The 26369-nt window shown below is 48.0% G+C and overlaps 1 protein-coding gene across 2 annotated transcripts in view; it reads left to right on the plus strand.

The window, feature by feature from the left end:
* GATB (glutamyl-tRNA amidotransferase subunit B) overlaps positions 1-26369 on the plus strand; it is a 72592-nt gene that overhangs the window by 22520 nt on the left and 23703 nt on the right. Inside the window, exons 3-9 of one of the 2 annotated variants that reach the window (XM_036241152.1) lie at positions 5225-5338; positions 7892-8090; positions 8502-8624; positions 20048-20161; positions 21358-21442; positions 22112-22156; positions 24367-24556. In XM_036241152.1, the coding sequence (XP_036097045.1) occupies positions 5225-5338; positions 7892-8090; positions 8502-8624; positions 20048-20161; positions 21358-21442; positions 22112-22156; positions 24367-24556 (870 nt within the window). The remainder of the gene's footprint in view (positions 1-5224; positions 5339-7891; positions 8091-8501; positions 8625-20047; positions 20162-21357; positions 21443-22111; positions 22157-24366; positions 24557-26369) is intronic. The other variant, XM_036241153.1, reaches the window with a different exon arrangement.

Consider the following 26369-nt stretch of genomic DNA (forward strand, 5'->3'; position numbering starts at 1 on the left):
AAGGATGGTGGTGGGACATCCAGGAGTCTTGCCAGATGCTAAGATCTGGATCCAGGGGATGCGGAAGAAGGGCGTTTGTACAAAAGCATGTCTCGTGCGTGGTTGCACGGCAGTCTGAGAGGCAGTGGAGGAGGACGGGGCTGGAAAGGTCGTTGGGCTGAAGCACCACGGGCAGCGAAGACTCCACCAGGCACTTGGACTTGGTAATTTCGGTGATGAGCACTGAGCAAGGATTTTAAGCAGGGGGATTAAATGAACAGATTTATCTTTTAGAAAGGTCACTCTGGAGTGTGGAGGAGAGATTAGAGGACTAGAGTGGAGGCAGAGAAACCTAACCAGTTACTGCAGAAGTCTTGGTTAGAGGGAAAGGGAGGAGGAGGAGGATCAAGATACACTAAGAAAGTAGAATGTGTAGAACTTGATTGTTTTTTTAGATGTGTTGGAAGTTGTCATTAAATGATGGTCCATTGTACTCAGAGATCATGATGTGTTTGTTTGGTTAGGCTAAATAAGTCTTAAAAATAGAAGATTCTTGCCCTGGCCAGTTTGGCTCAGCGGTTAGAGTGTCGGCCTGCGGTCCGGAGAGACCTGGGTTCGGTTCCCGCTAAGGGCATGTACTTCGGTTGCAGTTTGTCCCCGGCCCTGGTTGGTCGTGCGGGTGGCAGCCACTCGATGTGTCCCTTCACATCGATGTTTCTCTCTCTCTCTCCCTTCCTCTCTCTCCCTCCCACTCTATCTGTACAAAAAAAAATGGAAAAAATATCCTCGGGTGAGGATAAAAAAAAAAAATAGAAGATTCTTTCTTAAACTGGGTCATGAAGTATCTTGGGAGGTCTCTTGCATGTTTCTGGGTTGTTTCTGCTGCTTTGTGCTCCAGATGTATTTTAGGTTCCGGACAGCTTAGGGTTGCACACTACTCATGTTTTACAAACAAGCCAAACACATGGTTCTTTTTAAAAACCATTCACTCTTTCCCCTCCCACCCTCATGTCCTTTTCCTGGCCGATATCTGCCCAGTCTCCCCCTGCTAGTCCTGCCTTTACCTATCGTACTTTCCTTATCTTCTGATTAAATGAAAGAACTAGTCTCTTCACTTATTTGATATGTCATCTCATGGGTGCTCGGGTCTAGGGATTTCAGAAATCTAGCAGTAAGACGTGCCCTGCTAATGTAGAAAACCTGTAGGTCCACTCATTATCAACCCCCCACATGCCAGAGACTGTGTGTTGCATGTTCTGCAAAGTTAAACAAAGACAGTGTTGACCCTCTTGGAGCTCAACATCTGAAAACAAGCCTATAGAGAGAGAAACTGGCAAGAAGAAAATGTTAGAAACAATATCTACCTTAGATTTTCCACAGTAGGGTTTGGTTTGAGTTGCTGCTGCGGAGGTATGGCCGGGCGTCAGTAGTCTTCATAGCTAACGCTAGCACTCTTTATGCTTTAAAGATGTAAGATGGAGCATAGTAGTTGAAAGCCTGGGTTCTGGGGGTCTGACTTCCTGGCCCTGCCTCTTATTATAAATGTGACCTTGGCCAGATGACTTGATCTCTGTGATCCGCATCATTGTCTGTAAGATGAGGATAATAATAGTGTCTGCCCTAGGGTTGCCGCAAGGACTAAATGGCAGTTGTATGTGATGTGCTTGGCACACCTGCTGACAGTGCAGTGGTGATAGATGCGCTCTGCAGCCAGAGTGCAGGCTCCGAGGAAGGGTGTGCTCCGTGAGTCCAGGGGCCGCTGCTGCCTTCCACATGGAAGCTGCTCTGGCTAGCCTGAGATCCTTTGTAGTCACGTTATCTTAGTCGCACAGAAAATGATGGATCGTGCTTTCTCCGGGACCAGTTAGTTTTTCAAGTTTTCAAGTCACCTCTTTAATTATGTCATATACGTGATTGGTTGTTGCTTCAGGACATTTCCAGAAACAAGTTTGAAGCCAGCAAGTGGCAGGTAATACCTTAGAGGAGATTCAGGCATTGCTGTCTCTCCAGAACTTTCCTTTAATAGCCATCATGTCCCTCTTCAGTTGAGTTTCACACCTATTCATTGAGCACCACTATTTTTTAGCTCTATGTTGGGCTTCAGGGATACAAGGATGAACTAAGTTCCATCCTCGTGAAACTTAGTGTAATGGGAATATACGCACAAGTCCAATGCACTGCGATGCAAACACAAATGAAAGTGGGCAAAAGGTTAGAGTGGTACCTGGGAAGAATCATAAGAAAGTTTCACAGATTTGGTGACATCTCAGTAGAGTTTGTGTGGAATAAGAGTAGGGAGAGTCATCAGGTCAGCATGGTGTGTACAGGACAACTGGACCACATATGTGTAGGGGGTGTGATTGGAGATGAAACTGAAGGTGCAGACAGGAGCCTGGTCATGTAAGAGCTTGGCCTTTATCATGTGGACATTGGGGGCTGCGAATGATTTTAGATGACAGAATGCTGTAAGATTTACATTTTTAGCAGGATCATTCCAGCATGGAAGATGTACTTGAGAAGGATGTTGGAGGTGCAGGCAGGTTCATGTCCCCACTGCAGATTTATTAAGGCCAGTGACCGAGTCCTCTGTACTTCTGTATCCTTGAAGCCTAATACTTCTTAGACATTTAAGAAATGTTTTAGAGCAGCAGTTCTCAATCTGTGGGTCGCGACCCCTTTGGGGGTTGAATAACCCTTTCACAGGGGTCGCCTAACACCATCGGAAAACACTATTTCGATGGCGATTCATAACAGTAGCAAAATTATAGTTATGAAATATCAATGAAAATAATTTTATGGTTGGGGGTCACCACAACATGAGGAACTGTATTAAAGGGTCGCAGTATTAGGAAGGTTGAGAACCACTGTTTTAGAGTAAAGACTACCCAAGTTGAATTTCCCAGGCCTGCATCCTATCCTCAGAACATGCTGACCTAGACCTCCATCCGTCATAAGCAGCTTTACTAAGACCATAATAAATTCTTTTTCCTTGGTATTCTTTTAACTGGCACTCTCTATTTACTCGCCCCTCTGCGCAGCTGTAGTGTGGCGATGATTGATGCTTACAACTCTGACCCTGAAGTACTTCAAGCCCTCTAAATCATCAAAAGCAGATTAAAGTATATTCAATATCACTGTAATGTTTGTGTGTTTTACTGCATTCTTATTCTTTGGAAACTCATGATTTATCGTGTGCCTGCGCACTAGTTCGCACATAAGCACAGCGACAGCCCGTGGCACCCACACCTCAGCCCTCCTGCCCACCGCCTGCCAGGCACAGCGAGTTTATCAGCAATGCATGCCTAGAAATAAGCCAGCACAACAAGCCTGGTTTTCCTCTTTCCTAGGAGGAAGCAGGTTGGCCCCCAAGGGACAGAGTGGACAGAGATGAGAGGGAAGCAGTGGTCAGAACTATAGTGGAAGTGATAACACACAACCTGGGCAGACCAGCAAGTCGGGCGGTTTACAAGCGAGCCCACGCTGGGGCCCAGCCCAGGAAGAGCAGGCCCAAGGCAGGAACACCAGCTTTGCAGTCTTGTGGCCTTGACCCAAACCATCAGGCCTGGACTTGGCAGCAGTGTCCACCAGGTATATTTCTGTTACAGTAACAACTGTTCAGCAAAATGCCGAACTACAAGTGAAAACATCAGTAATTAGAGCATCCTGTTCCCCACACTCACACGTCTTTCCATGAAAACCGTTGCTACTGTGGGACTGATGATAAGATTCGGCCCAGAAGGAGGAACTCCGATGGGGGCAAAACTCCATTTTGTAACCTGGCTTCTGGGGTGGGGGGAAGGCATCTGATGTTCTTACCAGGGGGTAGGCTGGCTGTTTGGATTCTCTTTGGGGGTGTATATTGCAGTAAGTAGAGATGCCTCTTACTTTCCATTGTACAGATTTGCTTTTCAAATCTGTGTGTGGTCAACAAGTCATGCCTGTGTCAGGTGCCTCACTCATTGTCTCAGCCTGGAGAGCCAGACCCCAAAACATGGGATTCTGTTTGTCACCCTCTCGGCCAGGCACAGGTGGACTTAGAGCTAGCTTTACCATTTGCCAGCTCTGTGATTTTTGGTGAGTCTCTTAGTACCTCTGGGTCTTAGTTTTTCTTTTTCTGAAGTATTGGAATAATATAAATCCCTTCTTTGCAGGGTTGCTGTGAGGCTGAAATACAATGCTAGATGTGAAACTGCTTAAGTGGGAAGCCCTATATGCATAATAGTATACTAAAGAACATGATAAATATTCTAATTAAAATAGAAATGTTTGATCAGCAAGCACAGTGTCCTTAAAAATTTCCCCAAAGTACAGTGGGGGAAGTGAACTATTTATTGAATTCCTACTGTAGAGGAGATGTTCTGGCTGCTTCTGCATCCTGTCCACAAGCTCATGTTAAATCCCTCTTTCAGAGATGAGAGGCTGAGCTTCTTGTCACACAGCTGTACATCCACATACCACACGTGGGCTGTGGACCTGACTCCAGAGCTTAATGCTCTTCTCTCTAGCCGTCTGTCTTATTCCAACCCTCCCTCCTCCAAAGTTCTTAAAAGCTGTTCACGTCCTTTGGGGCTGGGAAGTTGCCATTTCTTGGCCATCCACTCCTGCAAGTGAGCCAGGAGGAGTTGAGCTCCAGGAGCCTCTGAGGGGTCCCACAGCTCAGGGAGAGCTGGTGCAGGGCACACTCAGGCCCACCTTTACGGAGTTGGCCAGGCCTGGACCAAAGCAACGAGGCAGGGGGGCCCCTTCACTGGCCCTTGAGGGAAAGGCTATGGACCTGTAGTTTCCAGAAGTTCATTCTTCCTCTGTCCAAGTGTTTTTCAACCTCACGGAGGTCGTTTGGTGAGCTGCTGCTTGGATCCTTCTCCTGGGAATCAGTGCCTCCTGTGCATTCTGACCGGCTCCTTGTTCTGCTTGCAGAGGGAGTGAGATTAAATTCCCTCCATATAGTAACTGCTCTGCTGAGCTTTTCTGGGACCCTCTTGTTACCTTTGATGCCAGGTATTGGGGGAAAGATCCCTGAGGTGGCAGTTCATTAACTGCCCAGTGGAACCCACCACTGTATGCATTTTCTTTCATACATAAAGTTTTCCCAGTTCCAGACGTCGGCTTATGAACCGGAGCTGCCCACACAGAACCGGAGTAAGGCCTATTGAAGGGCCACATTGAATATTCAAGGAGGATGTCGGTGTGGGGGAAGCATTTGTTCAGACTGGATCTGAGGGGAGTTGTGTTCGTGTTTCCATAGGTTCTCAACAGGAGGTGCGTAGAGGCGGCAGTGATGACAGGCCTGGCACTGAACTGCCACATAAACAAGAAGTCCTTGTTTGACAGGAAGCACTACTTCTATGCGGACCTCCCTGTAAGTATGCTCTGTGAGGGCCCTCTGAGTTCTCGGCGCCAGGGCTGGAGCAGGAGGGCCGTGCCTGGTGCTTTCCATCCGAGCTCTGTCCATCTCAGCGGGAAGTTCTGCCCGGCCCTGATGAAGGCAGGTGCCCCCCGATGTTTACTAGATTGGATGTAGTTGTCCTGATTGCTGACTCCTCGCTTAGCCTCATGCTTCTGGTGGCTCACTCTTAATTGAACGGGGAGTAGGAGAAGCCCGTGTTCCCAGGCTCAGCCCAGCCATGGTGTTTGGCGCTAATTGCCTGTTAGGACAGAAGCTAACTCTGGGGCTGACGCAGCGGTAAATGCGTACTGTGGCTCTGTAGACGCAGTGAGAACGTTCCTCTTTTAAGTTGAAGTTCCCAATAATAGGACTGTCACTTTTGGAGACATTTCTGTCATCTCACAAGGAGCAAGTAAGTGGACAATAGGAAGCACAGCCATGAGCCAGAAGCCCAGACTAACAACAGGAGTCAGCTGAGCAGTAAACCCAACGTTAACCTGTAAAATTAGAAAGCGTTTTTCAGAGAAGCCAGTGTGAATGAGAGCCCATTTTTACAACATCGAACAGAACCAAAACTGTAATGTTGAACAAGTTTCCCCAAATCATGTTTCATTTGATCGGAGCCTCTGATACTAAGTACGTCCTTCTTCAGACTTAGACAAACATTGGTGATATTTCTTTCCATTCTCCTTGAACTGGAGACTGGGGTGAGCTGATTTTTAGTGGGTGAGAGCGAGAGGAAAATTAAATAAAAAATACTACTAGAACCTTACTTCTTCGATTGCTGCTGCTTTTCCCCTCTGACTGCCAGCCTTTCAGCAAATTCTCCTGTGTCATCGGGTGGACAGCGTGAGCCTGTATTCTTGCATCTTTAAGAGTGATGACCAGTTTGGTTAAGGCAGCCGACTTAGCAGTATGCGACTACAATGAGAAGTTTGATTATCTGTGTATTTCTATTCTTTCTTGCCCAGGTATCTCAGATGATCCAGAGTTAGTGTTGCCAAATATTACATGGGACATAACTTACACTAAAAAAGTATTCGTTATTTATCTGAATAAGCAATTTATTGGAATTATTCTAATTTGAATTTAATGAGCATCCTGTGTGTTTTTTTTTTTTTTAAATCCTCACCCGAGGACATTTTTCCATTTTTTGTTCAGATAGAGCGGGAGGGAGAGAGAGGAAGAGAGAGAGAGAGAAACATCGATGTGAAGGGACACATCGAGTGGCCGCCACCCACACGACCAACCAGGGCCGGGGACAAACTGCAACCGAGGTACGTGCCTTTAGCGGGAACTGAACCCGGGTCTCTCTGTACCGCAGGCCGACACTCCAACCGCTGAGCCAAACCGGCCAGGGCACATCCTGTGTTTTATTTGGCAGCCCTGCTCAGTTTAATTTTTACACACTGAGACTTCCTGTTTCTGCCCAGAGAATGAGTTGGCCTAAAGCAGTGGTTCTGAAAGTGTGGTTCCTTGGGCCACTGGCATCTCCTAGAAACTTGTTAGAATATACATTTTCAGACACCACCCCAGACCTGCAGAATCAGAAATTCTTCAGGTAAAGCTAGTCTGTGTTTTGACCACGTGATTTTGAAGCAGCTGACATTTGACAAACACTGACCTGGTGGCTAGGAGCAGACTCTTGAGCCAGACCATCTGAGTCCAAATCCTGACATTGATGCTTACTAGCTTGATGACTTTGGGCAAGGCCCTTAATCCCTTCAGTGCCCTGTACCTTCTTGCCTGGATTGTCATGAGGATCAAGAGGTGTAACGTACTGAGAACACAGTGTCAGGGACCCAGCAAGGGCTGTTCTCTGTTCTTCTCCAGCCCTCCGTCTCTTTATCATGTGTCGATGCAATGCATGTGTGCATTTGGAAGTAATTCTCTCCACTTAGAAGGAGGTGAGGGAGTCCTTGCGACATCCCTCAGTGTTTTAGTACCGTGTGCTTTCCGTTAGCTGAGTGTGAGTGTCCCAGCATTTTCTGGCTCGAGGAACAAGGAAAGTTGGGTCAGGGAGGGCAGCTGGCATGATTGGTTAGCTTAAACAACAGGAACAAAACAAGCTTATACATACTAGCAACTGCTGTCAGCCACACTGAGCGTAGATAGCAATATGCTTAGCCAGCACTTCCCAATAAGGGGGGCCTGTGAGGAGCCCAGTAATGAGATGCAGGGTTAGGCTAATGAGCTAAGTGGAAACAATGCATTCTTTTCTTAGAGGCCTCTGACAATGAGATTATTGTTATTCCCCAAAATGGTACTTCAGTAGGGAAGATAGGCTTTATGTTGTTTATTGCATCATTATTTGGGGCAGGAGGTGTCCAGGGGAGGGTAAAGGGGGATGGGAAAAGCCAGACGAGGCCTGGCTAAATTATGGCTGCAAGGCATTAACTAATTTTTTTTTTTTTTAATGTTGCGTTTTTGGGTAAGCCTATAGTTTTGTGACATCAACAGGAATAGTAAACTGGACCCAGCTTTTCTGTGTGGACTAGTGACGGTGTAACCCATGTTTGTGTGCAGGCAGGCTACCAGATTACCCAGCAGAGGCTCCCGATCGCTGTGAATGGGAGTTTGGCATACAGTGTCTGTGTGGGGAAGAAGCCGAGTCGGGTGATCAACAAGACAGTGAGGATCAAGCAGATCCAGCTGGAGCAAGACAGTGGCAAGAGCCTGCACGACGACCTGCGGTCCCAGACGCTCATTGACCTGAACCGGGCAGGTAGGCTGAGTCTCCATCACTTTTCCCCCAGTGTCCCAGCCCCCCCTCCAAATTCCCCAGACAGGCTGAGGACACAGGCCCAGGAGCCAACACGTGGAGATCAGAATATCAGCACTGGCACTGGTGTAGCTGATCTGAGAACTGTGGCTACTGTTGGCTTGCTAACCGTCCACCCCTAAAACGAGACAAATGTAGCCACCTAATCACAGACTCTACAGCTTGCTATCTCAAGCAAACTTTAAAAGAAATGAACCAGTTCTAAACATGAGGGCAAAGAAAGAAGCAGTTCGGAGGCTGGGACCCACTTTGAGAGTCCTTTTAGTGCAGGGTTTTCCAGAGACTTCAGCCTAACTTATCTGCTGCTCAGATTGGAGAGCTCAGTCCTCCGGCTGACTGCCTCTCGTTTGATAGGAGTTGGCCTTCTGGAAGTGGTCCTGGAGCCCGACATGTCCTGTGGAGAAGAGGCCGCAACAGCCGTCAGGGAGCTGCAGCTGATACTTCAAGCCCTGGGGACCAGCCAGGCAAACATGGCAGGTAGATGCCCACAGGCAGTGACCCTCCTTCTTTACCTTCTCCCTTTCTGCTTCCTGAGTCTCTTTGCACTTAAATTTTAGTCTCCACATCAGCTGTACAGAGATGGTTTACATCCTTTTCTCAGCCTTTTGCATTCCTGGTCATTTTGTTTTGTTTTTCTTAGAATTTTCCTTGGATTCTTTTTCAGGCCCTTAGCCAAAATAAATACACTACCAACAGCAGTGCAGAGGCACTGAGCCCAAGCACGGGAGATTGGGAGTCACAGGAGCAGTGCTTTCTCTGGCTTCGTGCAGCAGAACGTTGGGAGGGTCGATGGAACCATGAGTTTGAACAGTTTGTCTTTCTCAGCGAGAAGATGCTGTTTATCAAGAACAACCCTTTGTGAGTGCTGTGTGGGTGGCACTTCTTTGTTAGTTGATGCTTTTCCTTTGGGTCTCTTCCTTTTCCTTCTTTTGTAGAATTTTCATCCATGTGCCGCTAAAACCAAATGATATAAACTATAAGCTCAGGTTATGATTTCACAACACTTTAACTTGGAGATAAAATCTTAAGTTCAGTAGAAATATAGTAGGAAATTAAAATAAACAAGTAAACTTGTATCCTTGGGACCAAACAAACTATGCATCTTACGTATTTGCACATTGAACGCAGAGATCACAAGTGCTGGCTAAGCTCTGTTTCCTCATGGCTTGCCCCCTGGGCCCCTTTCTGTGCTGCTTTGCTGAGCAGAGCCCCTGAAAGCCAGTCTCTCCCATGGTTTTCTTCCTGTTTTCTATTCCCAGGGGCTTTTAAAAAATGTCTGCCACCCACAGAACACTCCCCGAAAAAGTGGAGAAAAGATACAGATTCTGTATGTACAATTATTAATCTGTAGCTCACTACAGTGGTGTAAGAGGGCTCTCCAGAGAAACAGAACCTACAGAATGTGTGTATGTTATACATGTATGTTTATATACAATGGCATTTGTTACAAGGAACTAGCTCATGTGATCATGAAAGCTGAAAAGTTCCAAATCTGTATTTAGGAGGCTGCAGAAGAGCCCTTGCATGAGAACAAGCCCCAGGAGAGCAGCTAAAGTAGTCCCTGTTCAGGTGCAAAGGCCTGAGAACCAGGACAGCTGATGGTGTAAGTTCCAGTCTGAGCCCAAGTCCAAAGCAGGAGAAGACCGATATACCAGCTCAAAGACAGTCAGGCCGAGAGAGTGAGGTCCCCCCACTCTGCCTTCTGTTCTAGTCAGGCCTTGAATGGATTGAGTGATGCCTACCCACAATGGGGAATGCAGTCTGCTTTACTTAACCTATGGATTCAACTGGTAATCTCATCCAGAAACACCCTCAGACGCACACACAGAATTATATTTAATAATATCTGGGCACCCCATGGCCTGGTCATATTCACACATAACATCAGCCATCATGAGTGTCACAGTGGGTACTGGTACATACCGCTGATGGTGACGATTCATCTTCCTGCCAGTTTATGATGCTCTTTACCAACGTTTTTATGTCATTGAATATAGTTTGCTGCCAAAGGGCTTCTGAATGTGTGATGCCACATTTGTCACATAGGACATCTTACAAGCAACAAACTGTTACATCAGGGCCCTGGTACTGGTATAAGCTGATTCTGAAGACAGAAATTGCTGATTTGCGATCTTCTTTAAGCTAAAGACTAGAGAAACACTGGCCACATGAGTGAGTGGCATGAAGAGGGCCACCTGCAAGGTTGCTTTAGGGAAATGAGGCTCCGTTTCAGAGTAAGAAGACTGTTTTAGATCTGTCATTCATACAGCTCTGACCCGCAGAACATCAGTGAAATATGGGCAGGTTGCGTGGTGAGCCAGTCATGCACTAAGTGTTATTCTCTAGTGCTTTAAAAAAGTTTTTATTATTCCATTCTTCTTCAAAATAACTGTGATTTCTACCAAACCTATGGAATAATGAACAGGCAACCTATTAGCTGAGAAGTAACCCCACCTGGGACCTTGCCAAGAGGTAAATCATAATGATAAGAATGCTACTGGAGGATTCATTAAATCTCATTGCTGTGATACTTTTTGTTGCATTTAAATACAAGTCCAACAACTTTGCCTGTAGCACAGCAGCCGAGTGGCTGTGGTGGTTCCAGGGGGCTGTGGGGAGAGGATGTCTGCGTAGCGTCTGCAGGGTCAGCCCCGACCCCTTTACTCCCAGCATTGTGGGACCACTGTGTGGGCACTGGAGACTCCGGCCACTCTGGGAAGGCCAGTGGACCCCCAAGGTGCTTTGGGAATGACTCTTAAATTCCTCTGGGCTGTGATTCAGTGGGTTCCTGATAGTTTTGCTGATGAACACAGACCAGCTCAGCCTGGGTTCCAAAAGTCATTTCCTCGTCAGTGGACTTCTGCCACTGTTGAGATCCTCAAAGTGGTCTGTTGAGTTGAATGTGTACTGATGTAGGCACACTAAATGTTTCAGGGGTAATAATATTGTTCCGTTTGACCATGGAACATGTGCTCGTTGGTTCACTAAGCATTTTCAAAATTAATTTATCATCTCATTTAAACTTGACAACATTCCTGAGAGAGGAGTGTTGTTATGCCTGTTGTACTGGTGAGGAAACTGAGGCCTAGGAGCTTGGGTTATTTGCCCGAAGTTCACAAGAAGTGCCTGAGCTAGGGTTTGAGCCTAGGCTGTTGGACTCCATCCAAAAGCCCTTTCCTGAAGCGCCACATCACACTGCCTCCTAGTGGCAACCGCCATGGTGTCTTAACGCCCGATCCCAGCTTGGAAAGAGTACAGCAGAGCGTGGGTGCCGTGGGTGCCGTGGGAGCCGGTAGCCCAGGGTCCCAGACGGGGTTGGAATCCTGACCTGCCGCTGCTAGCTGTAGGAACCTGGGCAAGGTATTTGATTTCTCTAGCCTCAGTGCCCACGCTTACAGAGGGAGTCCCAAATAACTGTGGATGGAAAGGGAGAGGAAGAAACCAAAGAGGAAAGAAGTCATCCAATCTTCGGATGGAGTTGGGGCAGCTGGATGGTGTCCCTGAGACAGGCGGTGGTCTGCTGAGACAGGGAAGATTGCGGGAGCAGTACCTTTGTGGGAGAAAATCTGGAACTCCATTTTCATGTTGTTTGAAATGCCTAAGGATGTCTAAGTGGCTTTGCCATTAAACTAGATTGTAGGGGATGAATGTGATCATGTGTATCGAACTTACCACAAGTCCTGACAGATAGCCTGTGCTCACTGTCTTAGGTATTTTTAACAATAGTAAGTAGTATTACTTTTACAGAATCACCACTCATTTTAGATGAATATGCTCTGTGAAATACGTTTCATAAAATTTGGCCACTTTTCCTCTTTGTCAAACCTTGTTATTAAGTTCTGGAGAGTATTCAGTGATCAGAATGAGATAGCTTAACAGACTTCTCACGAAATCCTCAGGCCCCTGCTGTTTACAGAAACAGCTTTCCATCCTGATGTTATATTTCTGATGTGTGAAAATGTTTTAGAAAAAAAGTAATGTAACTACGATATCACTGCACTCAGTGGTATAGTTCTTTAGCTTTGCTGTTACAAATCTCCGCTTCTACAGGGTAAAAATTGAGCTTGGTGACATTCTCACGATACGCGAACGAAGGCCCTCCCTTGGTGCTACAGAACCTGACTGGTAAGGCTTTTGTGCACTTGAGGCAATTTAACTTAATTTGTTTAAAAGGCATTTTGTCTTCACTGGATAGAAAGTCTTTTGTTAATGTTTGATACTGTATTTGAATCCAGGCTAGGGAACTCTCTTTCAACACTGCGGGATACTAAATGATTCCTCTCAGACATTTATGTAGTGTGGTCTTCTCTGGGAGAGACGGAAATTCATGCTTTTATTCCATTTCCAAATTAGAATTCTAAATTGTGAAAGATGGTTTCATTCTTAAAAGAAAGTGAGGTCCAATTCAGGGTTCCCTGAGTTCGAACAAAGTTGTCTCTCAGGCATTGAAATTTGGTGGAGCAGAGCTCAGCACACTTGGGAAGTTTTCCTCTGAGCTGAGAATTCCAGCTATAGATTAGTCCTGTTTAGACAGAGCTTTAGACTTTATCAGACCCAGAGAGACAGTGACCAGTCTGCTTACTCATTGCTCAGGAAAAGGCCAGTTTGGCTTGTTCAGTATGGTATTAATTTATTGAGCAGTTACTGTGTGCCAGGCCCAGCTCTGGGTTCTGAATGGAGCAGCGAAAGGACATTGTTCCTGCACGGTTCACAAGCTTCTTTCACGAGGGAGGAAAATCCACGAGCAAATAAAACAGTTACAGTGATGGTGCATTAAGGAAATGAATAGGGCGCCATGGAAGGTGAAGGCCTCTCAGCGGGGGCAGCTCTTGAGGCCTGAAGGATGACTCCAGGCCCAGCCAGCATCGAGCCCGGGGATGAGCATTCCAGGAAAGAGCTAAGGCAGAGTCCCTGCAAGAGGAAGATCTTAGGGTGTGCTCAGAGGTAACATCGCGACAGAAGCCCGCCACAGGGGAGCAGAGCGAGCAGGGGGACGTGCCGCAAGTGAGCCTGGAGAGGTGGCCGGGATGGGCTGCTGACAAGGGCGGGAGTGTGGGTGTCATCCCAAGTGCATGGGAAGCCGTTGTGGGGTTCCTAAGCAAGGGAGTGACTCGGTCTGTGTAACGTTTTAGAAAAGCCACTCTGCTTTGTGGAAAGTGGATTTCCAAAGGGTAAGAGGAAGCAAGGAGACCGATTAAGAAACTTGTAGTGTTCAGGTGGAAGATGATGCTTTTGAGGACAGGGCTCATCAGGGAAGATGGAAAGATCGAGACGGAGATTCAAGATGGCTTTTAGAAACAACAGGATTTGTCAACAGGCTGGTATGGGAGGCAAGGGACAGGAAAACATAAAACACGCCTTTAAGGAAGGCTGAGGAGCTAGGTTGACCCGGCCCGCAGGTCGATCAACGAGGACCCTAGAGGGGGAGTGAGGATGAGGTGGGACAAGAGACACGAGAAATGGAGACAAGACAGGATTCTGATCAAGTCTCGTTTATTCAGGGGGAGTTCACGCAATATATAGGGGGAAAACACGTGAAACAGCCAATGAGCATCCCACCTGAAGCCAACCCCAGCAAATACCCCAGGTGGAACAAACAAGCAAAGAATGGAGCAAACAATTATCTAGAGGAATGCAGGCACTGCACGCGGAGAGGCATGGCACGCGGAGAGGCATGGCACGCGGAGAGGCACCGCCCTGGGGCCGGAGACAGCAGAGCAGACTTTAACAAGATGGATGCCATGCAAACGGTCTCCCACAGGTCCCCCTTTTTTATTAAATTTTAAGGCCGAAATAATACCTTGAGGGGACTGTGCCTGTCTTAGGTCAGGAAACTTGCACACGGTTCCAACCTATCCTTACCCGTCATTGGAAAGCAAGGCAGCATAAGGCCTTGTTCCTGTCTTAGGCGGTGGCCGGTGACGCGTGTGAGTTCCAGTTGCCCGTCTCTGGCTAACCAGCCCAGCGCACCAAGGTGACGAGGTTTTTGAGACTATTTGCCATCTCGGGCATAGTCATAGCTTGACTCACAGCTAGAGTGAGCTTCTCTGTCGGCCATTTCAAGTCTATAATAGTGGACCTGTATAGATTGCATCTTAATGGCATCCATCTGCTGCTTGAAAGCCATCACCTCATTGAAGAGGAAAGGTCCTAGTGACACAATCAGTAAAAGGCCAAGTAAGGGGCCCAACAGAGGGAGAAGATAAGGCAGCACCCCATTTAGCCCGCTCCAAAGGGGGTTATCGAAAAGTTCTTTTAAGCAGCAGTGTTCCTGCAAGGCAGTCGCATGGGGGGCCAAATAGGGCCCTCAGGAGCTCGTCAGGGTTTGGAGGAGGCCCCAAACCTCCTTCCACAAGCAGGCAAAGATGCAGTAGTTTTCCTAGCAGTAAGATTTCAACCTTCTGGTCCATTCCTGAAATAAAAAAACAGGAAAAGCCTCTCAGGGCGAATTTTCGTCCCTGGAGTTATCTATATGGTTATCTGCTATTCCTTTAACTTGATCAATCTGTTTAACCAGACGCTCTGGTAGCCATCTGGCAGATTTCATTTTCTTAGAGTAAATGCATACAGAACCTCGGCCCCAGATGAGGACTGGGTCTGGGTCATGCCAAGAGTTGGTTAGCGGATCTTTCCAAGAATTGTCTAATTGTATGCCCTTTCAAGGCAGCAGCCATGGCAAGGCCCTGTTGATAGGCAGCCCCAATATCAGAGCATAGGCGAATATAGCCAGTTAAATCAGTCTTTTTCTTATAAGGTCTAATAGCGGCTTGACAGGCGGCATTAACGTTTTCAAAAGCCAATTGTTGAACAAAATCCGTGCCGGTGTCTGCATTACCGAAAATTCTGCCTGCTGCAGTAATTAAGCGGTGAACAAAATCTGCAAAAGGTTCATCAGGTCCTTGTTTAATGTTAGTAAGGGAGGAGCTCATGTCGCCCTTGGTGGGCAGCTTCCTCCATGCTCTAGTGCCTGCTGTCTGAACTTGCGCAAAAAGACCTGCATCATATTGCATTTGGACATCGCTATTAGCATAATTTCCTTCTCCTATCAGCATATCCAAATTCCATCCATTACCAACCTGTGCATTGCGTTTAGCAATGTCCCTGCAGTTCTCTACATATTCTGATTTCCATAGGAGATAGTCTCCTCCAGCAAGTGTCGCTCGGGCTAACTTCTGCCAATCCCCAGGCGTAAGCCAATTCTTGGCTACTGATTCTAAAATTGCCATAGTATACGGCGCTGTGGCTCCGTATTGTGCTACAGCGGTCTTTAACTCCTTTATTAATTTAAAATCAAACCCTCTATGGTGGCGCCAAGGCTGTCCTTGTGCGTCCACTGTTTCTGTTACTGGGAAAGCCTCTATATCATCTAGCTCCTGTGCAAGTTGCAAGTGGGGAGGGATCTTTGGGACGGCTCCCCTCATGGGTGGTTTTTGATTCCCAAGGGTTTCTGGTTTTACTTCACTCTCCCTTTTAGATTTTCCTATTTTTAGTCCTTCTAATTGGGCTATGAGATCTTGGTGCTCTTTTTCCAGTTTTATTTGTTCTTTGAGGTGTTCAATTTTGTCTCTAAGTTCTTTTCTAGGGTCAAGAACTGGACATGCCAGCGGGGGAGCACTGGGATTATTATTATAAGGCGGAGGACGTTGAGAAACAGGCGGATAATCAGAGTTACAATATCTGGCAGCTTTATCCGCCAATTCATCCCAATTAACCTCCCCTCTGTCAGGAACAGTCTCCAAATATACTGATTGGTCGGGATAAATTTTTGTCTTGGATTTGATTATTTCCTCTGGGGCAACACTAGTTTTTGTTCTTTTGATTTCTCCACCCTCTCTTTCTGTTAGTTTTTCTTGTCTCCCCGTATGAGAGCTTTTAGGCATAATTTTATTCCAAGTGGGCTCGGTTTCTTCTTCCTCATTATCACTATCGAATGACATGAAGTCCTCACATTCTTTACTTTCATTTTCATTCCCCTTTTTTTCTTTCTGTAATATACCCTCGCCATTTTCTACTACATTGGCAACGAGAGGATCAGAATGTCTCTGAGATAAAACCTCATCTATTAAATACCAATAAGAAAAAGCAGTTACCGGGACCTTCTCGGGTCCATAAGTCTTATAATAATCTCTAAGAGCGTCACCAACTATTTTCCACTGTTTTTGATCTATAGATCCCTCTGTAGGAAACCAAGGACAAACTTCCTTAACATAATCAAAATACTGACATAAATGCTTGATTTTCACCTTTACTCCTCGTGCCTTTATAGCCTTTCCTAGTCCTTCAACGAACGTCTTATCTTGGCTCAATGAATGCTTGACCCATAATCGCCGTTCACTTACCCGAGGGGTGCAGACGCAGCAGGTTCCCACGTCGTTCCCTCTTTTCTTTTCCTTTTTGCCGGCCACTCGAACGGCGTCCTTCACTGGATCCCCCGTGCTCGAGCCCCACGTTGGGCGCCACTTGACCCGGCCCGCAGGTCGATCAACGAGGACCCTAGAGGGGGAGTGAGGATGAGGTGGGACAAGAGACACGAGAAATGGAGACAAGACAGGATTCTGATCAAGTCTCGTTTATTCAGGGGGAGTTCACATTATATATAGGGGGAAAACACGTGAAACAGCCAATGAGCATCCCACCTGAAGCCAACCCCAGCAAATACCCCAGGTGGAACAAATAAGCAAAGAATGGAGCAAACAATTATCTAGAGGAATGCAGGCACTGCACGCGGAGAGGCATGGCACGCGGAGAGGCATGGCACGCGGAGAGGCATGGCACGCGGAGAGGCATGGCACGCGGAGAGGCATGGCACGCGGAGAGGCACCGCCCTGGGGCCGGAGACAGCAGAGCAGACTTTAACAAGATGGATGCCATGCAAACGGTCTCCCACACTAGGTGATGGTGCTATTTATTGACATTGCAAAAGTAAGGACAAAATGGCTCTGTGGAGTGGGTGGGTGGGGGGAAGTCAAGATTGAGTTTTAGAAATTGGAATACCTATGAGACCTCCAGGCGGAGGGGTCAAGTAGATGTTGATGGTCAGTGTGAACTCAGAGTAGAGGTCTGGGCTGAAGAGAAATTTAGGAGTCCCCAGCAGTCGATGGCATTGAAACCGTGTCCTGAGCGAGAGTGGAGGAAGTCCTGAGTGTGTGGGAAAGGAGGCGCCAGCTGGCGGGTGGACATGCAGGGAGCACCCACGGAGCAGGAGCTGCGGGAGGGAGATGCTTCGGGGAAGGGAGGACTAGTCGGTGTGCCACCTGCGGCTAAAGAGAGAACGTGTCCTCTGCCCACTGGATTTGGCAGCGGGAGGTGGTTGGTGACTTTGACGGCATTTTCCAAGAGGTGGGGATAGAAGCCAAGCTGAAGTGGGTTTAGAAGTAAGTGTGGGGCGAGATCAGGAGACAGGATGTTTGCGCGGATTCGCTGAATAGAAGGTGGAGACACAGAAGCTGAGTGAGGGGGAGAGAGCTGGGCTCACAGGAGTAGGGTTTGGGTTTCTGGTTTTGTTTTTATAATGAGAAGTACTACTGCATAGTGTGCATCAGAAGGAGTGCTGAGAAAGGGGGATTCATGATTGATGTGGGGAGAGAAGGAAGGCAGGAGGGGTGGGGATTTAAAATCTAGGCCCGCTTTTTCAAAAGCCTGCCATTCCAGTCTTAAAGATGAGATTAATTCAAAATAGGCCATGTGCTAAGTACGAGTTGTGTATGTTCTAATCATTCAGAGGAGCCCGCCGTGGAGGCCAGGCTGTTGATAGGATTTTCAGGAGGAGAAGGTGGACACACGCACGTGGGGCCTTGAAGGCTGAGCAGAGGTCAGAGAAAGGACGGTGCACTGATGACCATGTGGGAGCCAGCGGAGCAGACGGGCTTGGGGGCTTGGGGGCGGACGGCGCCCGTCGGAGGAGAGCCTTCTCACAGAATGTGTAGTGGGAGGTGTGGGCCCTGTCAACCAGGACCAGGGCTCTTGAAGGCCAGGCAAGGAGATGAGATGACCCCGCAGGAGCTGCTGTGCTCTTGAGCGAGCAGCGGGATGCTGGAAACCACCTGGGGCAGGGTGACAGCCACACTGGGCGGCTGGACCGGGAGGGGGCTGTGCTCACAGTCAGGGTGTGGTTCTGTAATCTGGGCTTGACCTTCGGGTCCTCGGGCGAGGGTGGCAGCAGAGGGCATGGAGAGGCAGTGACTGGTGTGAGGGGTATTTGGAGGGAAGAGCTGATAGGGTATTGTCAGTGTGGATATAAAGGACAAAGAAAACAGAAACAGAAGATGATTTCAGGGTTCCTAGGCCAAGTCTGATGATGTCAGGGATAGTTGAAACTTTTTGAGATTCAAGTAAACACAAATTGTGCAAAAGGGGCCATACATGGGATTTTGTAAAAGGGTTGAGCTGTCCGGGCTAGAGACAGTAATTTACGAGCTGAAGCACCTTTTCTCCACCAGTCCGCTTGGGTGCAGCTGCACTCGCGGAGTGGGGAGCTCTCCCCTTCCCTGAGGGGTGGGTGGGTGGGAGGGCGAGCAGCTCGGAGCTCAGGGCCCACAGCTCAGCACTGGGGAGTGACAGGGACCAGTGCCGGGGGTCTCCTCTCAGGGCATGAATCTATGTACACCATTTTATTATTCTAATGTGCATTTGCTGTGGAATCTGAGGAAATTAATTCTTTATTCAACTTCTCAGAACACTTAGTCTTGGCAGATTATTTTTCAATTTAAAAACCTGCCTAGGAAAATAAAAATCCAGCACTTTGTCTTCTTATTCTGTCCTATTTTAAATACTGTACGTGAGCCCTGACCAGTTTTGCTCAGTGGTTAGAGCGTCGGCCTGTGGTCCAGAGAGACCCGGGTTCGGTTCCCGCTAAGGGCATGTACCTCGGTTGCAGTGTGTCCCTGGCCCTAGTTGGGTTGTGCAGGTGGCAACTACTCGATGTGTCCCTTTCACGTCGATGTTTCTCTCTCTCTCTCTCTCCCTCCCACTCTATCTGAACAAAATATCAAAAAATGTCTTTGGGTGAGGATAAAAAGAATAAAAAAATAATTAAAAATAAATAAATAATAAGTACATACTGTACATGAAATTGGAGAACAGAGAATTTGAGTTTTACTTTGTAGGGTGTAAGACCTGAGTCCTTAATGCCGTTTGTCTTGGGATTTTGCCTCCCTCTCTTCCTCAAGAGCCTCTTAGTCCTCTCCACGGGCCACCTGCTCCCGTAGAGGTTACTGCTGTTAGTCTGAAGGGGCCTTCAGGGTGGGAGAAGGGCCTCCCAGGTTGGGGACCGCTCCCTCCGAGTCCCAGCACAGACTGTTCCCTGCAGAGCGCGGCCACGAGTCCATGCAGCAGTCAGGACAGGTGCGGGCCCTGCCTGCGGAAGGAGGGGCTGTTACAGCACCCGAGGAGGGGAAGGCCCAGGTTCCGGCTCTCGCCCTTGAGCTGTGCGTTCCCAAGGACCCTCTTCCGGAGTCACTGTTGGAAATCCACTTTCCACTGGAGAGCACGCAGGGTTATCAGATAGTCATTTCTGAAGCCTTCCGACAGCCCAGCTCTGACTTTGAAAAACACTTGAGAATAAAACTGCTGAGTAAATCTCCATTTTAACAGTGCTGTTTTTCTTATTTGGCACAAAAGGAATGAGATTTCCCCAGCTGCTATATCCAGAATTTCTCCTCTCTCATGCGTGTGCACAAGTGCACACAAATACACACACTTTAGATGCTATAGAGCCAGAATTCTCTTAAGCAGACGGAAGTACCAGCCATGTTCTGCAGACCAGCGTACCTCTCTAACGTTAGGTCGCTATCACTAACAGCAAGTAGTTAGATATTGCTTGCCTAGACACCCTCTTGCCTTTAGAAGACCATGTTGCCTCAGAGAATTTATACAGAGTTGTCTTTTCTCTCTCCTTTCAGAGGGCCAGTTGAGAGTGGACGCCAATGTATCTGTGCATCAGCCTGGGGAGCCTTTGGGTGTTCGAACTGAAGTGAAGAATCTCAACAGCGCCAGGTTCTTGGCCAAAGCAATAGGTGACTGTCAGCCATTACTCCTAATGTACCTCTTGGTGTCAGCTATCTGTTGCTGCATAACAAGCCACCCCAGCCTCAGCGGCTTGTACGGGAACCACTGCAGTTTCCACAGTTCTGTGCACCGGGTGGTTTTTCTCCTGGTCCTGCCTCAGCTCCTGCAGCCCAGCTGAAACCAAGGGTCTGCGACGACCTCACTCACACGGTGGGGCCTTGGTGCTGGATGTCTGCCAGACTTCTCTACCACATGGTCGTTCTTCCTTTGCTTGCCTAGCTTGGGCCGCCTTGTGTGGCATTGGGCGATTCCGGGAGCAGAACTCTTCACAGGCAGCAATTCTAGATCTGGGGTCCCTAGGCCTAGAGTGGCCCCAGCCCTTCGTCTGCCAAGTTTGTAAACTGCACTGTATCACTGGATCTCTCTGAACCCAAGTTTTCTAACAAAAGGAGGGGGCATCATTTAAGCACCATTATTATTATTAAGCGCCAGAATTATCCTATGATGGCAGCAAGAGGAAAATGAAGTGTACAGTAGTCCCCTCTTATCAACAAGATTATTCCAAGATCCCCGTGGATGCCTGCGGCTGTGGATACTACCAAACCCTACAGATTCGGTTTTTATTTTTATATGTACCTATGATCAAGTTTAATTTATAAATTAGACACAGTGAGAGATGAACAATAGCAATAAAATAGAACAATCATAACAATACACTCTGATAAAAGTTAGGTGGATGTGGTGTCTGTCTGTCTCTCTCAGAATATCTCACAGTTCTGTGTTCAGCCTTGATCGTGATGACGAGATGATACCACGCCTAGGTGCCGAGATGCAGGGAGGTGGGTAGTGTAGGCATTGTGACGCAGCGTTAGGCTACAGCGTTGACCTTCTGACGACACATCAGAGGGAGGACCCTCTGCTTTGGGTGGCCCTGGGTCATCGAGCCGTGATGTCCATGGTTGGATGTCAGGCGCTCACATTGTCTGCGGCTGGGGAAATGGAATCTTCCCAGACTGGTTGGATGCAGGTATCTGAGCCATAGAGAGTGAGACCGTGGATAAGGAGGGAGCACTGTACAAGGGAAGAATATTAGAAATGATTCTGTTGACTATTTTTTGCATTAAAGATTTAAACTTTTTCAATATTGCTTGGCTGGATGAAAGGAATCAAAAAAGATGACACTAAATTATCGTGTTTTACTTAGACTATGAAATTCAGAGGCAAATCAAAGAACTTGAGAACGGAGGTGAAATTCTGAATGAAACGCGCTCCTTTGATTACAAGCTGGGGTGAGTCTGCATTGGCAAGTGTCCTGGGCACAGCTGGGTGGGGCTCAGCCTGGGTGCGCACGGATCAGCCCCCAGGCTGCAGGAGGTGCTTAGCTTCTCCACACTTGCGTTTCCTCACCAGGGAGGTGGGGAAGTACTGTATCCTGCAGGGTTCTGACCACCCCAGGGCTGGCAAAGGATGAACCGACCAGGCTGGCCACAGGGCGCTTGGCCTCTGGTCCTGGCCCTTCTCATGCTTCCATATAACCTGCTCTGCAGCAAGGACTTGCGTTTCCTCCACCTCTGTGCGAGGAAAGCTCTCCCCTTCCAGCTCCCGACAGAAGGAAGTTCAGAGCTGGCGCTAGAGGTGCGTCTTTGTGTTTAGACAGCATTGACTTTAATTTTCTAACTCAGAAATTTTGAGGATTTTATACTTTAAGCAAAAGATTAAACAAAGCTTAAAAGCCTAGACTTAGAGCTGGTTAAGCTAGAAGCATTGAAGCAATATTTTTCTAATTAGCATTCTAAACATTTTTCTTTTTTAATATTATTTTTTAATGTAGTCGTAAAGTGTCTCCCAAGGCTGAGGCACTGGAATTTGCCTGTGCCCCTTATTGGCTGGGACCCCCGCAGGCGTGCCAGCCCTGCTGCCGGCAGTGTCTGTTTAACGCTTTCGTGTGGCTGTCGTAGGTGCACCGTGCCGATGCGAGACAAGGAAGGAAAACAGGACTACAGGTGAGTACTCCTCTGGTCAAAATAGCTTGTGTACCTGGGATTGGGGCACATTTCACACCCGCTCATAGTTTTTAGGAACCACTTTTTGTTGTTTTGTTGCATGATGGAAAATCTAGACTTCCTATGTTAGTGTGCACAGAGAAAGAATAAATTCTTAATTTGGTAGCCTTGGAGTGCCTTGTTAGACGGGGTTCAGCTGTTAGAAGATGCCTGTTCACTCACCTCTGTGTGGGAGTCGCTGTCATTGCACCAGGAGGATGGCAGTTGAGGCTGGGCCTAGCCTGTTCTTATTCTACACTCAGTAACGGTTCTGCAAGGCACTGAAGTTCCTTGAGAAGGGGGGAAAAAGTGATCTTTATGTTCCTGACATTTCCCTTCAAATCTCAGGTGATTCTGTTTGATTGGTAAATTAAATAAGTTCAACTTAATAGGACATTCAGAAATAAAGAAAATAATAAGGATAGGCTGAAGATAAATTGAACCTTTCATTTTTCCCCCATTACAATGAACAGATTGCGGAGGTTGCAGTTTTATGCATCCGGGTTATTGAGGTCAGCTCGCCTGTCCTTCGTGACTTGCAGGGGAGATGTAAGGTAGTGACTATTGTCAGTGGGGAGCAATTGTAGCACTGTGACGAGGGAAGGAAGATGCTCAAAACTCAAGTGAACCCCACCTCCAGGACTGCTCTCATGGCATCTGTCAAAGTCATCGAGATGGTTTTAACTACCGTGATCTTCTGGGTTCAGTCTGTTCTTTCCAAGAACTTCTGTCCTCCAGTGTGGCCCCTCTTCTGCTTCTGCTGCTTTCTCACCGAGTGTGCAGTGGACTTGTAGTTTAGCCAGTGGCTTCAACTCCTGGTTAATAGATGGGAGTCCCTGTTGCCTTCAGGAGTCAGACTGATTCATAGCACGGACTTGGCATCAAGGTGACGGTTGCTCCTACTTCTAATCTGTCACCTCGGAGCGACCGTTTGTTCTGCGTTACCCTGCATCTGCATGAGCCTGTGACAAGTGTAAGCAGAGGGAAAACGAGAGATGCTGGAATAAACAGGGAAGGCATCTTTGATTCATAAGATTATACGAAGTGGTGCAGCTTCTACATTTTTAAAAAATTTACTGATTCTTTTAGAGCGGTTTAGGTTTACAGCAGAATTGAGTGGGAACTACAGAGTTCTTGTTTGTTCCTTGGTATATACCAGACACATTCCCTTGCCCCCCACAGTTCCCTCTGATAACGTCCTGCATTCGTGTGTAGTGTGGCACATCTCTTACAGTGGGTTAACTGAAATTGACACCTTGTTATTAACTAAAACTCATAGTTTACATTGGGGTTCACTATGTTGACCATTCTGTGGGTTTGGACCAATGCGTGATGACATGTATCCACCATTACAGTGTCAGACATATAGTTTCACTGCCCTAAAACATCCCGTCTGGCCCTAGCCAGTTTGGCTCAGCGGTTAGAGCGTCAGCCCATGGACCAATGAGTCGTGGGTTCAATTCCCATCAGGGGTACATACCTCGGTTGCAATTTTTCCCCGGACCTGGTTGGGGTCGTGCAGGAGGCAGCCACTCGATGTGTCCCTTTCACGCTGATGTTTCTCTCTCTCTCTCTCTCTCTCTCTCTCTTCCTCTCTCTACCTCCCACTCTGTCTGAACAAAAATGGAAAAATTTCCTTAGGTGAGGATAAAACAGAACAAAAAATCCCATCTGTATTTATTCATCCCTCCCTCTGTCTCCTCCAGCTTCTACATTTTATTTAGGCAAAATTCATGCATTGCTTCTACTTCTCAAGAAAATGTTTTCTTATTCTTTGACTTTTCATTTATTACACAAATACTGTTAAAAATGGTGAAAATCTAGAAACGGGGAAGTCTTCTTTCTCTCTATTAAGTCAGTTGTTCTCGTTTGCTTGTATGTCTTCCTGAACATAGACTTTAGCCACAAGGGTACGTCACCGGGTGGGTGTCCCGTGCCGTGCCTCTTGCACTGGTCACTGGCTCATCAGCGTGGAGAGCGCAGGGCTGGTGTTTCCAGCAGTAGCTGACACGCGTGCAGAACCAGCTCCCAGGAAACGGGCCCACGTTGGTCTGTGAGGGTTGGGAAACATCTCCCAGTGGCATGGCCTCCGTACCCAGACTTCACACTGACGGTAGGGTTTCTTGTTAAACCAGATACTTCAGAGTCAGGCCCTTCTGCTTCCTGCCTAGGTTTATTCCCGAGCCCAACCTGCCTCCCCTGCTGCTCTACGACTCGGCCTCTCTGCCTGCTGGCGCAGACCCGCAGCAAGTGGTCAACATCGACCAGATCCGGGAGCAGCTCCCCGAGCTCCCCAGCGTGACGCGGGAGAAGCTCATTCAGCAGTATGGGATGCTGCCGGAACACAGCTTCACCCTACTGGTAGGTACTGACCAGGCTTAAATAAACCCAGCTCCGCAGCTGGGGCGACGCTGTCCAGGGGGCTCTGAGTGGAGCGGGCAGACCGCCTCGGTTGTCGCCAGAGGCTCCTGAGCAGACCGAGGCGATAACCTTCTCTCACTGCCCCGATGCCAAGTGCTCCTCACAAACCCGGAAGCAGAATCGTGTGTCTCGTTGTGTGTGTGTGGAAATGAGCGGCTGCTCACCGAAGCCGTGGAGGCTTCTTGAAGAGCGTCCAAATGTTATGGATGAGTGTCTTCCCCTGTGTCTGCAGGACAAAGGAGATCCATGTATAGGGTTTCTGGCAGTATCGGACCATGAAAGGGCCTGGCAGGAAGCTGGGTTCTCAGATGCCAGCCAGTTGTCTCACCAATTGTAGAGAAAACGTTTATTGCACAGAAAATGCTGGAGACAGACTGCAAGTCTCGGTCCGCTGAGGCCGGAGGGTGCATCTGGGGGCATCAGTGAGCCGACACCACTGAGGTCCACGCAGGGCTGCTCCCTTCCTTTTCAAGGCTGCTTGGGGCTTTGCCGTCGTCTTTGTCACGGCCGCGTGAGTGACACGGCACCCGTGTGCAGTGTTGGCGCGGCTTTGGCTCAGTTCTCCTGCTTGTCGTCGGGCAGGAGGTGGAGCATGTTGCTGCTGCACCTTCCAGAGACCAGGTGGATGTGACACTTATCTTTTGGAGCAGCAGAGTCCATGGGAACTCTGGATTTTTGCATTTAATTGCCCGCTAATAAATATCTGGGGATGCTAGGATACACATATTTCTATGTAAATTTATACAGTTCGGTAACAGCAACTCAGCCATTTCTGGTACCAGGTATGCAATTGAATGTTTGTTGAATGAATGATTTTTCTCTTTATTATCTGTAAGTCAGTTAATGTGACAAGTATGCAGAGAATCTGATGCGAAAACTCCATTTTTACTACCAGTGACGATTAGGCGTGGTCTGTTTTTGTTCGCACTTGAGGCAGAGTTGATTGCTGTCTCCGTAGGCTGCTGGTGTATCTCACTCCTACCTCTGGCACTCACGTCGCTTGTGTTAATTCTTCACTGGGGTGTCCTGGTCAGCACCTCGACGGCCAGGACGGTGCCCCTCTCTCTGCAGCTTGAATTCAGATCTTTGTGAATCCAGTAGTCAGCACCCATCCCGAGCGCCTTTCAGCCTGCAGTTTTCCCGGTCGATCGAACAAAACTGAGATCAGTCTCACACGTCCTCCCCACCATCTTGAGCACTTGAATTCCAGCCCACTGGAAATAAATTCCACAGTAAAAACTAGACGCTGAACTCTGGTCCTGCATTTTCTGACATATCGCCATGTTCCACAGAGAACCGGAGGACAGGGACCGGGGCTGCTCGGCCTACAGGCATCAGTTGCCTCTCTCCCCTTGGCGTGCCACCAGCGGGACAGAGGCCACCAGAGGAGGGAGGGAGTGAGGAACCCAGGTTACTTGGCCATTGTTTCTTTTGCCCAAGGCTGATTTCTAAGAAGAAGCCACTGAATAGAATGTTGGAAATTGTGTTTGTATGTCAGCTTTCTTCATGAGAAGTGACAGGACCTTTCTGCATCTCTCTCGGGAATGTGGCTGTTTCTGAGGCACTGTCTGAACATAGAGGGCACCTCTGTAGGATTGTCGGCCTCTGGGCACGTGCAGTACGTTCTCCAAGGGCAGGGGCATGTTCACGTTGGTGTGTGTGTCCCAGGCTCCCCTCGTGTGTCCTTCTCCGTGCCTGAACCCAGGGCGCCTTGAGTAAATGTTGGCTGAGGGGCAGCAAATACCAAGTTTGT

Source organism: Molossus molossus, unplaced genomic scaffold, assembly GCF_014108415.1.
Source record: "Molossus molossus isolate mMolMol1 unplaced genomic scaffold, mMolMol1.p scaffold_m16_p_4, whole genome shotgun sequence".
Classification (NCBI taxonomy): Eukaryota; Metazoa; Chordata; class Mammalia; order Chiroptera; family Molossidae; genus Molossus; species Molossus molossus.